This window comes from Poeciliopsis prolifica, unplaced genomic scaffold (assembly GCF_027474105.1).
Source record: "Poeciliopsis prolifica strain line A6 unplaced genomic scaffold, Auburn_PproV2 SCAFFOLD054, whole genome shotgun sequence".
NCBI classification, from domain to species: domain Eukaryota; kingdom Metazoa; phylum Chordata; class Actinopteri; order Cyprinodontiformes; family Poeciliidae; genus Poeciliopsis; species Poeciliopsis prolifica.
In genome coordinates this window covers 206,267-221,738 of record NW_026562429.1, presented here as the reverse complement: position 1 = coordinate 221,738, position 15,472 = coordinate 206,267, and the positions used below count along the sequence as shown (strand labels likewise).

The 15,472-nt window shown below is 42.8% G+C and overlaps 1 protein-coding gene and 2 pseudogenes across 1 annotated transcript; 2 read left to right on the top strand and 1 right to left on the bottom strand.

The window, feature by feature from the left end:
* Positions 1 to 479: 479 nt before the first annotated feature.
* On the top strand, positions 480 to 2,109 carry LOC129378958 (60S ribosomal protein L22-like 1). Its single transcript, XM_055059463.1, has 4 exons — positions 480 to 530; positions 1,442 to 1,555; positions 1,730 to 1,854; positions 1,925 to 2,109. The coding sequence occupies exons 1-4, from the start codon at positions 522 to 524 to the stop codon at positions 2,064 to 2,066; spliced, it is 390 nt and encodes a 129-aa protein (XP_054915438.1). The 5' UTR covers positions 480 to 521; the 3' UTR covers positions 2,067 to 2,109.
* Positions 2,110 to 4,597: 2,488 nt separating this feature from the next.
* Positions 4,598 to 6,639, bottom strand: LOC129378957 (tripartite motif-containing protein 16-like; annotated as a pseudogene).
* Positions 6,640 to 9,809: 3,170 nt separating this feature from the next.
* LOC129378956 (probable cationic amino acid transporter) lies at positions 9,810 to 15,472 on the top strand (annotated as a pseudogene).

Genomic DNA, 15,472 nt, shown 5'->3' with positions numbered 1-15,472 from the left:
CCAATTAGTTTTTCCCACAATAAAATATTGAAAATAATATTTATAGTAGGTAAAGTATGTCAACTGAGAATATATATTACTGAATATGCTGTATGTTCTTTATCTCCAAATAGCACAAAAGGGTTCGCATATAGAAAATAATATCAGAAAAATGAAACTTGTCTACAAACAAAAGGTCTCATTTCAACATAACTGTAGGTTTGTATCTGGATCTGGCATATATTTATTAAAATATGTTTGAGCTTTATTTGATAAAGCTACAAAAATGATCAAGTAATTGTAAAAAAGCATGTTGTAGTAAAATTACTCTAAAATTAACATTTTTCCACAAAATGACTCCAGTAAATGTAGCAACGTGATACCAACGCCTGATCATTAGGTTGTAAATTGTTATTTTTTTACACGTATTCTATTATTTTGGGCAGATGTGGCATTGACCATATTGGGAAAGGCGTTTCAAGCCGGACGTCCTACGTCCCTGTGCGTCACATCCGTTTCTTTCTTTCCCGTTCGGTCTCAACATGGCGCCGGTGAGTCCGGTTCGCTCCTCTTCCAGTTAGCGAAATAGATGTGATTTTAGTTGTTTATTTAAAACAAATATATATTATTAGTGATATAGTAAGCTTTGCGTGATTTTAATTGTTTTTATGAATAAACAGTGTAGAAAAAGGGCAGAGTTAGCGTTAGCCTGTACACGTGTTCCAGTATCGGTCTGCCGGTAGACCAGACTACGTAGAAAATATGTTGGATTTTCGTTATGAAGGATTTTATCCATTCAGATAAATTTTTTACGTGCTTTGTTTTTGGTTGCTAGGCAGCTCGTTGCCTTGTTGCCATTTCGGCTTATTCGTCCTAGTCTTTTTGCTACTTACCAGTTTAGTATTTATGTTTACAAAAAATATATTTCTGTGTAGCTTGTGGCTTATTTGAGTGAATATTGTACAGTAGTTGTGGGCTGATCCAGTGCACTAGAAATATTAAACCGTCCAAGTTGGAATTACTGCTATAAGTGTGTTCTTTCAACAAATGACGTTTTAGTCTCTACACTCTTAACAGTTATTACTTAATAAGTTCATAATTTATCACCATTAATCTGATTAATGGTTTGAGCCCAACTTTGTTGTTTACTATTTTCTGTAACGCAGTCAGAAAAGTTTGATTTGTTCCATGTCTCATTTAAAAAAAACAAGCCGCAAGTCATGAAATGTAGAATAACAATAGCATGATTGTGGTTTTGGGTATTAATTTAAAGTGTATTGTATAGCAGCATGTGAGTCCTTCATCATCCAAAGTACTGAAATCACCGTTACTTTACAGTTCTGCCTGAACTTTCATGCTAACAGTAAGAGTTGATTTCAGAGAGCTTGTGTGACGGTTTGGTTCGGATAAACTGAGGTCTGGGCTCTGACTGATGGAGAAACGTTGCTGCTTTGTGCTGCAGATCAAACAGAAAAGAGTCGCTGCAGGCAAGAAGTCCAGAAAGGCCCCGTCCTGGAAGTTCACCCTGGACCTGACCCACCCAGTGGAGGACGGCATCCTGGACTCCGCAAACTTTGTAAGTCCTTTTTGTCCATAGATATGACTTCTACAGCTGTCACGGTTCCCATAGCAACATTAAAGTGACTGGTTTTGCTAGCAGCTAATGTTGCATGTGGACTAGGGTTCCCTTCCCTAGCTCCGGGTCGACTAGGGTTCCTTCCCTAGCGCATTATGTGTGTCTGTGTGACAGGAAACCTTCCTCAAAGAGCGGATCAAGGTGAACGGGAAGACGGGGAACCTGGGGAACATCGTCCAGGTCGGCCGCATGAAGAACAAGATCAACGTAACGTCTGAGAAACAGTTCTCCAAGAGGTAAGCGAGGCCTGCCGATGCTGTTGAAGATGATGTTAACAGAAGAACCGACCCGTCGTCTTCTCTGGCAGTATCTGAAGTACTTGACCAAGAAGTACCTGAAGAAGAACAACCTGCGGGACTGGCTGAGGGTGGTGGCGTCCGACAAAGAGACATACGAGCTGCGCTACTTCCAGATCAGCCAGGATGACGAAGAGTCCGAGGCAGATGAGTGAAGAGCTGCAGGGGAGCCATGCAGATTTTCTGTGCAGGAGAATAAAAGTGAGAAGAAGAAAATAATTTGCTTTATGTTTTTTTTATCATTTAACACAAATACAATATTCTCTATTAAATCAGTTATGCAGTCAGATGTGAAAATGAAGAAAAACTTGGATTTTTTAAAAGTCCCAGTAAAAAGTTAATCTACCTGCCAACAGATGGCGCAATAAGATTCAATCTAAAATACAGAGCTGTGAAAGAATGTAGAGAACAAGCAGACAGACTGCGGAGCTGCAAGAAATGATTGTTTAACTGCAGCGAGAGAATAAAATGAGGAATGCAGCACACCCAGAAAAACTCCAGAGATGCATTAAGAGGCAACAGAAGGAAAAAACGCAAAGTAACGTGCATATAAATCTGAATGTTACCTCAAGACAAATTAATACGAAAGAACGAGGTGAATGAAGCCAAGAGAGAAAAACATTTATTTGTCATTAGTTGTGCTGAAAATTGTTCATAAAAGCTGAAAACAAACCGACAGCAAAGAGACGGAATATAAAGTTATAGAGTATTAAAATGAGCACTAGTTTTGGTTTATTTAGCCTATCAGAGAGAAAACAATTTGGGAGATAATTTTTCAAAGCCATGATTTCACCATGTTGTTCATACATATTTTTATGTCAGAGATCTAAACGAAATATTTAATTTAAAATAGAAATACTTGGTTTATAATTAATTTGTACTCTTAAACTAAATGTTTAATTCCAAACTAAACATTTATTTTTTTCTGCTAAATATTTAGCTTATAAACTAAATATTTAGTTAGTAATAGAATTTATAGCTAAATATTTAGCTGGTAAATAAATATTTAGGTCACCTAGCATGCAAATTAGCTGCAAAAGCGGAAGTAGCATATCAAAATAAAAGCTGGGTTTTGAGGCTCTTATCTCCGCTGCTGGCCGGTCTGAATCGTTGCGCATGTCAAGGTTTTTCCTCGTTTATTGCCTGTAATGTGTTCATTGAGCAGGACGTGTCGTCACGGCGACACATTCATGTATTCATGCAGTTACAGCGACAGTTTCTGGATCGGTCACCACAGAACACTTCCGGTTCAACTTCATTCACTCTTAAGTTGCTTTAGAGCGGCTATCGAAGATGAAAACTTGATGTTTATTCATTCATAAAAAAAGAACAAAATTATTTATTGTTAGCAGCTGCATAGAGTGAACCGAACACGAACCGGAAGTCATCTGGCTTCACCGCTGTTGCTATAGAAACATGAGTAAACGTCACCGCTAAAACACTAAGTCCTGTTTTCAGCTAACACCTTGGCCATATCAAAAGAAAATAATCAATTTTATATATAAAAACGTTACTTGAGCAATGACTGAAACGATTCTGTTCCGCCAGCAGCGGAGCCTCTTAAAAAGTCTGGAAAACCCAGCTTTTATTTTGATGTTCCACTTCCGTTTATCAACAAGCTAGTTTGCGCGTGAGTTAAATATGCGGTTAGGAGCTGGAAATGTTGCTAGAAATCTTAATATTTAGTTTGACAATTAAATGAACAATTTTTTACTTTTCAAGGCAAAATAAACCTGTTTAAGTTCCTGTGTAACTTTACAAACGGCAAACCACGGGATGCTACTCAGGAAACAGTTCTGTTCATGAAGAGTTGGAGGTAGAAAATCTAACCGAGATAATGTAAGATGGCGGCCGGAACAGGCCTGAGGCGACGCCTTCACAAAGTTTGTGCTTGGAGACCAGCTGCTGTTTCAGACCAGTCTGTGTTTATGGCTAAAAGGTAAGCATTACAGATGGTTCGTAAATAATCTTGACCAGAATAAAGTTAATACGCTGTTTAAGTTTATAGATGTTCATTTACCATCTGACAAAAATGTTTTATTGTGTTTGCTGGCCATGTTTCCAGTTGTAATTATGCTAGCTTGTGACGCAGATAGCTTTGTTTTAATTGTTGTACATTATTTTTTATATCAAATTAAGACACTCTACGGTTATAGCTTAAAAGATGGAGAAACCATAACTTCACCTCAAAAAACATAAATTCAACTTCCTGTTTGCCTGGTTCCTCCCTCACTTTCAGTATTGCAACTGGAGTCTTGGTAGTTTGGTAGCTACCAGAACTGAACTTGGATCCCACCTCTCTGCTATCCTGAGCGTACCAGGCCACTGGGAAACGTCCCGGTGCTCCCGACGGCCAGTCAGGCCTCTGGGAAACGTCCCGGTGCTCCCGACGGCCAGTCAGGCCACTGGGAAACGTCCCGGTGCTCCTGATGTTTACACAGCGGCTGCAACAATCTGTGTGGTTCTCTGAAATCATGATGAGTCTGTGGTGTGTTTTGATCCCAGTAGATTTCACCATGACTGGAAAACATGAAGATCTTAAAACTAAACCCACCACAGTGGATTACATTTAGGTGTAACCACATGAGACACTGAACAAATATTTCTGCATTTTAGATGACAAAACTCCAAATTTATTGTCATAATGAAGAGAAAACATTCCATATTTCTCTGTAATCAAGTCGTTTTATTGAATGAATGCCAAAGAGAGAAAAGCAGACATGAACCAGCATAATTTCTATGTTTATTTCTCGTATTTTCTTTGGATCACAATAAGGAAAACAGAATCAAGTCCAGTTCACTTCAATTCCAAATGATTTAAACAACATTTGTTCTGCAGAACAGTGGAAGAGAAACCAAAATATTCAAGAAAATCATTTCAAATATAGCCATTAGAGCCCAGACAAGTTAGACGTTCATGCAGAGAAATATTTCTGTATCTTATAATAATGAAAAAAAAACATAAGCAGTGATATTCTGGAATACAGAGAGCTACATTTAAATCAGAGAAGAACTGAACAGCAGAGACTTCAGAACCATGAATCCGGATCAACCATCAGATAGAGGAGAAGAAATCTAGTTGGGTTTACTGAACTCTGCAGAGCTTTCTAAACCAATCCCAACCCCGGCGTGAAGCGGCTGAGTGAATCTGGTCTGGACTCGGTGGATCAGAGTCATGGTTTCAGAGATGCTGTAGAAGGACAGAAGACCTGCTCCGTGGTCCAGGTACACTCCCAGTCTGGAGGAAACTGGACCTGAGATGGAGGTCCAGATGCTTTTGTGAACAAATTCAAGGCCTTTTTGTCGATGATCTAATGCCCAGGATTTGTCATTGCGTCCAAATCTACATTCAAGATCACCTCCTGCTCTGCTGATGTTCTTGTAAGCGACAGCAACACAAACCGACCCGGTCCACTTCACCTCCCAGTAACAACGTCCAGTCAGACTCTCTCTGCTCAGAACCTGAGAATAATTAGTGAATCTGTCTGGGTGACTAGAATAAAGCTGATGTTGATTCATCCTGGTCACCTTCCTGTTCCCCTCTGACAGGCCCCAGCTGTGTGTGTGTTGTGTTTGGATCCAGAGTGATTTCACATGAATATTTTAAGAATTCAGCTCTGCTCTTTGGTTCTGGTTCTGACAGTAGAACATCCACCTCAGTGACAATCAGTGAGATGTTTGTCCATGAGTCTTTCAGGACGTCCATCATTATGTCTCTGAGCTCTGACACAGCTGCTGCCATGTCCTCAAAGTGTCTCAGAGGACGGATGTTGATGCTGGATGATCCTGTGGACTCACTGAGTGCTGGCAGTGAGGGGTAGTTGAGGAGAAACTGGGTGTGATCCTCTGTGTGTGAGAGCTGCTCCAGCTCAGCGTCTTTCCTCTTCAGCTCAGTGATCTCCTGCTGCAGCTTCTCCTGAACATCTTTCACTCGACTCACTTCATCTTTCTGTTTCGATCTGATCTGCTGCTTCACCTCAGAGCTTCTTTTCTGGAGGAGACGGATCAGCTGGGTGAAGATCTCCTCACTGTCCTCCACTGTTTTATCAGCAGAGTGATTGATGGCCTCCACCTCCTGCTGAAGCAGCTTCACATCTTTCTCCTGGTCCTGGATTCTCTGCTGGATGTTTCCTCGTCTCTCCTCCAGCTCTCTCTGCCTCTCAGTCCTTTCTGCTGCAGAAGAGACTGTCTCATGGCCTTTATGTTCATCCATGGTGCAGAGGTAACAGATACACTTTTGATCAGTGCGGCAGAAGATCTCCAACAACTTATCATGCTTAGAGCAGATGTTCTCCTGGAGGTTTTTGGTCGGCTCCACCAGCTTGTGTTTCTGAAATGCAGCTGAATCATAATGAGGCTGAAGGTGAGTCTGACAGTAAGACGCCAGACAGACTAAACAGGACTTCCTGGCTTTCAGTTTTCTTCCAGTGCAGGAATCACAGGCCACATCTTCAGGTCCAGCATAGCGGGGAGCAGCTTGAGGTCCAGTCTTTTCTAGTTTCTCCACTAAAGCTGCAAACATTGTGTTTTCTTCAAAACAGGCCTTGGTATGAATGTCTCCCTGCACTGAGGGCAGCTGTGGATTCTCCTCTGATCCTCTGCATCCCAGTGGGTTTTGATACAGTTCATACAATAACTGTGTCCACAGGGAATCGTCACCGGATCCTTCAGTAGATCCAGACAGATGGAACAGGAGAAAGCTTCTCTGTCCAGCTGATTCTGCTCCATTTCTGCTGTCAGTCACAGTGACTGTGAGTTTGGAATCAGCTTTCACCTTCAGCAGACCTTGGCTCCTCCGGCTGCAGGCAGGAACAACAGGAGTATCAGGTTTAACTGTCATTACATTTCTTTCCTCCAAACAACTGACTTATCAAAACTTAGAAATCTAGAATGTAGTCAGTTCACTGAAGGCATCTGCAGCAGGTGTGACTCTGCAATGCTGTGACAAAGGAGGCGAAGGGGCGTCTTTCTTTTCAGTATCCCAACTGGATTCTGTGGGAGTTTCAGCAAGGCAGATATCAGCGTTAGCCGCATGAACGATATGGATTGCTTTTTAATAAATGGGAACCCAACCCCGGGTCACACCCCTCAGCAAACCTCAGTTCACCAGGCAAGCATCCAGGCTGGGCTCCTGATGACCAGCAGGCGGCTGCGAAATGTTCTGGGAAATGTCCCGGCTCCCAAAACCTGTTGTAACCTGCGCTAGCAGGAGCATGTAGATAGTAAATAGGAGGAGCCCAAAGACTGGATCTTGTGGAACCCCACATGACTTCAATCTGCTGTGTTGACAGAAGAAAGTTCCTGTTCCTTGTGACTGGGACCAGGGTGGTTTTTCCATATGGATGATTGAATACGAGGGCAGGCTCAGAGCTACATTAAAACTAAATTAATAAATAACAACTGAGAACAATAATAACAAAATGACGCCTTTCTGAGACGGATTGCAGTAAAAACAAACCGATGAAGCAGCTTCATCGGGAACTTTTGACGAGTTTCAAGGTTTCAGAAGCTCTTCAGTCCGGTTTCATTTGGACGTTGTGGTGGACTCATGTCTTCTGTTGTCCATCTATGGACGTCCTTGGACAGAAGCGTCTTTGCTGCCATTCTTGCAGCGCTGCAAGCTCTGCTCAGGTTGGTGTTGATAAATTATGATATTTGCATCCCAATTGTTGGAAAATGACCCAAAATCTTTGTCTTCAAGCTGCTGGACTCTGAAGTATTTTTCTGTCGGGTGTCCCGTTTCCTCCGTAAACCTGCAGCCTGCAGGCGGTAATCTGACGCTCAGAGTCAGATTACCGCCTGATTAAAATAACACACCATGTCCAAACAGGCTCTGTAGTTTTATGCCATATTTACTTTGAACCATCAGTGTTCATGAAAACACTGAAATATTCTCTCATGAATTTAGTTTCTTTATTTCACTTTTATTCATTTATTTATGAATTATATTTTTACAATTTAATTCATAGAATAATGTCTTTTATATTCATTTATTATTGGTTGCATTTTCTTCATTCAAATAATATTCATTTTATTTTTTTTTATAATTTAACTTAATTTAATAGAGCTTTTTTTAAATCAGCTGCAGTCTTCTTTTAATTTTAGATTTTTTTTTAAAATGATTATTTGCTCTAGATGTACTAGTTTTACTTAACGCATTAAACCAATTTTTCATTTAGTTTTTTGTTTTAATTAGTTTATTTAATATATATAATCAATATAATTTTGTTCAGACTGTAGTGAATAATGGTTAGTGCTAATTTAAAAGTACAAACTCAGTGTTACTGGTACAAAACCAGTAAAAGACTGGTTTATTTTGAAATGCTTTATAAGTTTATTCACTTGAGTTTTATGTATTTATTGTTTTTGATTTGAAGTTTTGTTTTGTCTTTTAAGTCAAAGTTTTCCCAGGGAAAACAAATAAATCATCTTAAATAAATTTCTTCAATAACAAACTGATATTAAATTGTTTCCTTAGCAACTGATAACTTATACAGGCGTTCCTTTTATAACTTTAGCTCAGATAATATCCTTCATACTATTTATTAACATCAAAACTAAAATGAATCCTGAATGTCTCCATTTATTGTGCAGATAATTAACCGAAACCTTTTTCCACAGTGAAGCTCCACCTGCTGCGTTCCCACAGAAACAAACATCAGCTGCGGTCAAACATGATGCTGAATTATTTCAGCAGCCTGGTCACATGACGCCGGGCTGCAGGACTAAAGCCACTCTGCAGCGCGCGGCTCAGACCCGCTCGGCTGCAGGACGGAGACGGCCAGTGAGTATTTACCTGTGTGCTCAGGTGTGCTGCTGCTGCTGCTGCTGCTGCTGCTGCTGTTGCTGCTGCAGCTGCAGCTGTTTATTCTGCTGCGGTTTGTCGCAGGTGTTTCTGTTTTATCACCTGGAGGGTGAAGCTGCACTTTAACGGGAACCAGAAGTTGGTTTGTTGTAGTTTTCCGCTGTGAAATTTGATCCACGGCGTCATTAAAGTTTCAGAGGCCGAGTCTCACTCTAGTGGTCAGAAGAACAGCGGAGCAGGGGAACCAACTGGGCCCACTGGGACCCAACTGTTCACAGAACCAGAACCCCGATGGCAGCACTCAATATTGGTTCTGCAAATTCTGAATATTTTGCTGGTTTTAAAGCACAAATGAAGGTGGATTTTACCACAATGTGGGTTTATTACATATAAAGCCATAAATATTTTCATGTAGAAAATCCTCCATAATTCTCCAAATCCTGCAGATCTTCTAACCGCTGAGGATCCTGTCAGTAAACACAAACAAGATGCATTGTTGATCTTTGTGCTAGAAAACAACAACTGAGGAGGAAGAGAGAGATGATGAGTCCAAAACTACAAGGAGGAGGAACAGGAACACCTGGACTCTGGTTTTGTTGCTGAACATTTTCTGAACTGATGGAGAAACAGGCACAAGCAATAAGCTTTGAAATGTATTGACTAAATTATACAGAACAAACAGCAAATAAGTTTCATATTATTGTAAAATATGAATAAAAATCCAGCAGGTCCAGGATGTTAAACCAAAGGCTGAAAGGAACCAAACAGACTTGAAATAAAAGTAAAATCATCTCAGCAAGGAGCGAGAAGAGTTGAAACACTTCTAGGCTTTTGCTGAACTGGAACCAGTTCAGGAATGTGTTAATGGAACCAGCAGAACCGCTCCGTTCCAGCAACCTCTGTCTGAAATCCATCTGAGCGTTCAGTGAATTTCTCCAGATTTACCACAACATGTCGTTTTGTGTCTTCATAGCTTCTCCCCTCTTCCTCTGGGTTCTGGGAGCTGGTTCTGGTGCGGTCCGGATGAGTCCGGCGCGATGGCAGGCAGGCTGTGAAGCTCGTTAGCATCGGCAGGTGATCAGCAGGTGGAGCGATGGCGGCGTGGCTGGGTCGGCTGTCGCCGGGCGAGGCCTGGTTCGCCGTGAGCTCCCGCCTGCTGAGGACCAAACCCGTGGGCTCCATGGGCCACGGCGCCGACGGCCTCACCGAGCTGCGGAGGGCTCCGCCGCGGGGCTGGCCAAGGTCCTCACCACCCTGGACCTGGTGTCGCTGGGCGTGGGCAGCTGCGTGGGCACCGGGATGTACGTGGTGGCCGGGCTGGTCGCCAAGGCGATGGCCGGGCGGGGGTCATCCTGTCCTTCATCATTGCGGCGGTGGCGTCCATATTGTCAGGTAAACGGCCTGAACCAGGATGGAAACTCAGAGATCACTTCAAAATGAACTTTTAACCAACAAAACCAACCGATTATAGAAAAATAAAAGAATTGGCAGGCAGAGAAAACTTTATTATGTAGTTCAGTTTCATGTAAACAATAAAATGAAAATTATTTTGTAAGGATTAAATATATCAGGAAAATTAGAAATCAGAAAAATAAAACAAATGTACAAATAAGATTAAATGTTTTGAAACACTAATTTCTAAGTTTATAGCAGCTAACTGCGGTAATGCTAATCCCAGCTTTTATGGTTTTATCTATAAGTGAAACCTTTATGATTTTGTTCTTTACATCCGTCATAACAATGCTACAATCAGTAATATTTTTGTCAATCTGATACTCTTCTAACTTCCTGTTTCAGCTAGCTGGGTTACAGTGCTAATGCTAGCTTGAACAAAAAAGCAGAAAAAGTTTTTTATTCCTTGGTATGTCAGCTGAGAGGTCTAAGAGATCTGCAAGCTTTCCCAGCTGTTGTAGCAGCTAGCTTTGCTTTTGGGTTTGTAATTTTCAGTTATGTCACTTCTCCTTTTTTACCCAAGATGTTTCCACTGTCTTTTATCTGATATTTATTTGGGGACCATCTTATTGGAGTTTGTTGAACTTTGTTAAAGTCTTGTACAGATATTAAGATATAATATTTTGCTAATTACTGTCTTTCGTTAGTAACTTTGGATGCTTTTGTCAGAACTTGAATTAATATGTTGTCATGTTTCTGTGTTTTCGTGAAGGAGTTTGCTACGCAGAGTTTGGAGTTCGGGTTCCTAAAACGACAGGCTCGGCCTACACATACAGCTACGTGACGGTCGGCGAGTTTGTGGCGTTTTTCATCGGCTGGAATCTGATCCTGGAGTATCTGATCGGCACGGCGGCCGGGGCGTCGGCCCTCAGCAGCATGTTCGACTCGCTGGCCAATCACAGCATCAGCAACTACATGATAACACACCTGGGCACGCTCAGAGGACTGGGTCAGTGACTGCAGCTCATTAGCGATGCTGGAGTTGGTTCTGATCCAGAAAGTCATTCATTCTCTTCCTGTGTGTTTCAGGTAAAGGTGAGGACACGTATCCCGACCTGCTGGCCCTGTTCATCGCCCTGCTGGTCACAGCGATCATCGCCCTCGGTGTGAAAAACTCGGTGGGGTTCAATAACGTCCTGAACGTGGTGAACGTCGTGGTCTGGGTCTTCATGATCATCGCCGGGCTCTTCTTCCTGTCGGCCAGCAACTGGGAGGGCGGCAGGTTCCTGCCGTACGGCTGGTCCGGGGTGAGACCTTCACACGGTCACCATGCAAGATCAGAAATTACTAAACAATATTTCACAGCTACTTTAGTTTTAACTTAAAGAAGGACATTTTTAAAAGACATGGGAAACTCTTGAAAGTACAGCAGCGTGTTCAGACCATTGCAGATAGGAAAAAAGGAGGATATTTCTGACAAGAAATCTCAGACATTTTCTAGAAAAAAACAAAACATTTCTGAGTTTGGAAAGTCAAAAAATTTATAGAAAAAAATCCTCAGAAAATTTGAGATTAATTTCAGAAATTTTTAGAAAGAACTTGGAAATTTAAGTTTCAAAAGCAAAAGATTTGTGTATTTTTTTTAGAAAATATTTAACTTTTCTAACTGAAATTTTCATGTTTTCTAGAACATTTCAGAGATTTACCTCAAAATTATTGACTTCAAATTTTCAAAATTTCTGATATTGTTTGGTGGAAATGTTTTACTCCTTCTCTTTTTATCTAATAGTCGAAAATGCTTAAATATCTTCATTTACACATTTAACTGGACTGGAAACAATCCAGTAAAATTTCCCTTCATGCACTTTCAGACTATTGGAAGCCGTTTTAATGTTGCTCACGTTGACAACAGTTGTCAGTCTTGGCCATCTTTTGTTTGAAAGTGTCTCAATTTTGCTCCTGATTTTTTGTCTCTCTGAAGGTTCGATGCTTTTTTTACATTTGACCTACAAATGTTGAAGGTTTTAGCAGTTTCTGTCATTTTCCCTGTTCAGGTGATGAAAGGTGCAGCTACGTGTTTCTACGCCTTCATTGGGTTTGACATCATCGCAACGACTGGAGAGGAGGCGAAAAATGCCAACACATCCATCCCTTACGCCATCACCGCCTCGCTGGTCACCTGCCTCACCGCCTACGTCTCGGTCAGTTCACTGATCTCTGAACCTAAGAAACGCGTCGTCTCTTCCTGACAGCGAGGTTCAAAACGCTGCTTGCTGTGTTTTTTATTAGGTTTAGGGGCAAATAACTTTCTCCCATTAGAAACAGGTTTTGTATTGACTCTGGTTTCTTGTTGATTTCTTAAAATTAAAAACTCAATACTTTTTCACAGTTCTGTCTTTTACAGTCACTGCTCTAATGCAGATCTGAAATTGTTCTGGTATGTGGAGACTTGAGCCTGATAATCCTGTAATCTTGATCCTTTAACCTCTTGAACTTTTCCAGGTTTTAGTGGACTCTAGTTTTGAATATGATTTGGTCTCAACCTCACAGGACTTGATCTTGATGAACATCGGTCCTAATCTGGATCTACACTGGATGTAGTCTTGATTTAGTCTGGTTCTGGTCTGGTTCTGGTCTGGTTCTGATCTGGTTCTGGTCTGGTTCTGGTCTGGTTCTGGTCTGGTTCTGGTCTGGTTCTGGTCTGGTTCTGGTCTGGTTCTGGTCTGGTTCTGGTCTGGTTCTGATCTGGTTCTGGTCTGGTTCTGGTCTGGTTCTGGTCTGGTTCTGGTCCCAGCCTCGAAGAAGTCAGAACTTGTCAACACTCTGGTATTGGTTTTGGTTTGTCTAAACCCCCTAAAGTTTCATTTAGCCTTTTTCTTGACCTTGACTTGACCTTGGCCTGTTGAACTCTTGGTATTGAGTCGTTGGTTTAGCAGAACCGGGTTTTGAACTTAGCCCAGAAGCTTTTAAAACCTTTATCTTGTGTATCTTAGGACTTGGTCTTGTATTTCTGATCTTGCTGTGTTAATGTCTTGTTTTGCCTTGATATTCAAAACTGAACTGGGTCTGAATGCTTTGAATGTTTAGTCTCTGACTGGTCCTCATTTCTGTTTTTAAAGGTTTTGTTGGCTCTGGTGGCCTTTATATGCTAATGAAAGAGGGGGAAGACATTCCTCGCCAGGCCGGGAATCGAACCTGTGACCACCACCACCAGGGGAGCCGAGCCACAGGGACTTGGGCCCTGTGGCTCGGCTCCCCTGACTGGTCCTGGTTTCTGAGCAGTTTTCTGCTTCCCTCCAGGTGAGCGTGATCCTCACTCTCCTGGTTCCCTATAACCTGATCGATGGATCCGCTCCACTCATGGAGATGTTTGCTGATCACGGCTTCATGTGGGGGAAATACACGGTGGCTGTTGGCTCCATAGCTGGACTCACTGTCTCACTCCTGGGCTCCTTGTTCCCGATGCCAAGGGTCATCTACGCCATGGCCCGCGATGGACTGTTGTTCAGGTGAAGACTCAGCTGAAGCACTCCAACATCATTCAACTAAAGCTAATTTTCAGTTGTGTGTATTTGCAGGTTCCTGACGCATGTCTCAGCTCTAACACACACTCCAGCGGTGGCGTGTGTGGTGTCGGGAAGCTTGGCGGCCGTTCTGGCCCTCCTGGTGAGACCTCCGGGATCTGATCGAGATGATGTCCATTGGCACGTTGCTGGCTTACACTCTGGTTAGTGTGTGTGCTGCTGCTTCGCTACCAGCCCGACAAAGAGACAGACACACACCAGTTTATCTCAGAGGAAGACGTGGACATCAAGGACGTTGACGGTGAACCTACCAAAGACGACCACATCCTGTTGGAAAGCTCCGACCGTGACGGATCCTCCTACCACGCTGGAGGGACTGAAGGCGAGGCAGACGACTCGCATTTCCACACCGGACCTCCCTCTCTGTTCAAAAGACTTCTGGGCGGCCATTACTACACCCTGCGACTCCGGCTGGGAATCCCCGACTCAACGGCACGCCCAACCCCCGCCTCCGGTCGCATCGTCACCAGATGCACCCTGTCCCTCTTCTTCATGTCCTTCCTCTTCTGGTCCACCATCATATTTGGTGTGGAGCAGGGCTCAGGCGCCGCAGCCGTGTTTTCTGGCCTGATGGCGACTCTGATGCTGGGATCACTGGCGAAGCTCCTGATGCTCATCATACAGCAGCCGGAGAGCAAGCAGAGGCTGCCCTACATGGCGCCGTGTGTTCCCTTCGTCCCTGCAGCGGCCATTTTGGTTAACAGTTACCTGATGCTGAAACTGTCCTCTCTCACCTGGGCCAGGTTCACTATCTGGTGTCTGATAGGTGAGTTCAAACCTTCAGATTGTTCATTTTAGACTCGAAATGTAGCATGAAACCCTTCCAACATGTCAGTACACAATGCTGCACACAGAGGAAATCATTTGATTTAAAGAAACTTTAAGTCATAAGTACTTAGTTACATTCAGTTGTGATATCAGTTGAGTCTTATTTCCTCATTTTGTGGTACTTAAAGTGTCTTTTTACCTTTTAATTTGAGGGTTAGAATAAGTAGATCATATTTTGGGGCAAACCCAAAAGTGGGCGGAGTCAGAAACCGTCCAATCAACAGTCCGTTTATATTTCTGTCATGCAGAATTTGAATTGCACGCATGTTTCTTCAAAACTGTATCTAACAAAATATCACATTTAAATGTCTCTTTGAAGTTGCAATACCACAAATAAAAAATGTGATTTGTTATATTGTGCAGCTACTTGAAAAAGTTTTGTCCACCAGGTGGCAGCACTGGCATTAAACGTCAGAATGAATTAACTTGTTAAAAACGATAAAGTTGTGACTGATTTCGGACACCAGTTTCTGACCGTGTTAAACATTTTATAAAATTTCAGATGTTTTTCTAGACCATTATTCTATAAAATGTTGGTAAATAATTCAAAAACCAGAGTTTGTTAAACCTCTGCCTTTTCCTCAGGCCTGCTGATCTACGGCTGCTACGGCGTCTGGCACAGCACCTTGGAGCTGGACGCCCGCGAGCAGCAGGCCCACGCCAGCTCCTACCGTCGCTACGACGACAACCTGGACGACACCTTCTCCCCTGACGACGACCTTTGTCCCCAGGAGCAGGACGAGAGGCCCTACCAGGGCTGGTCCGCCCCGGAGGAGAGCCGGCACCGCCACCAGAACCAGAACCTGGGCCAGGAGGAGGAGCCGTATGAGAGCCAGGGAGAGGATGACGGGGACCAGCAGGGGTACCAGTCTGGAGCCGGAGTCCAGAACCGACCGGAACCAGCAGGTCCAGGGGACGGACCAACTTTGGGTTTAATGATGAAGATGACTGA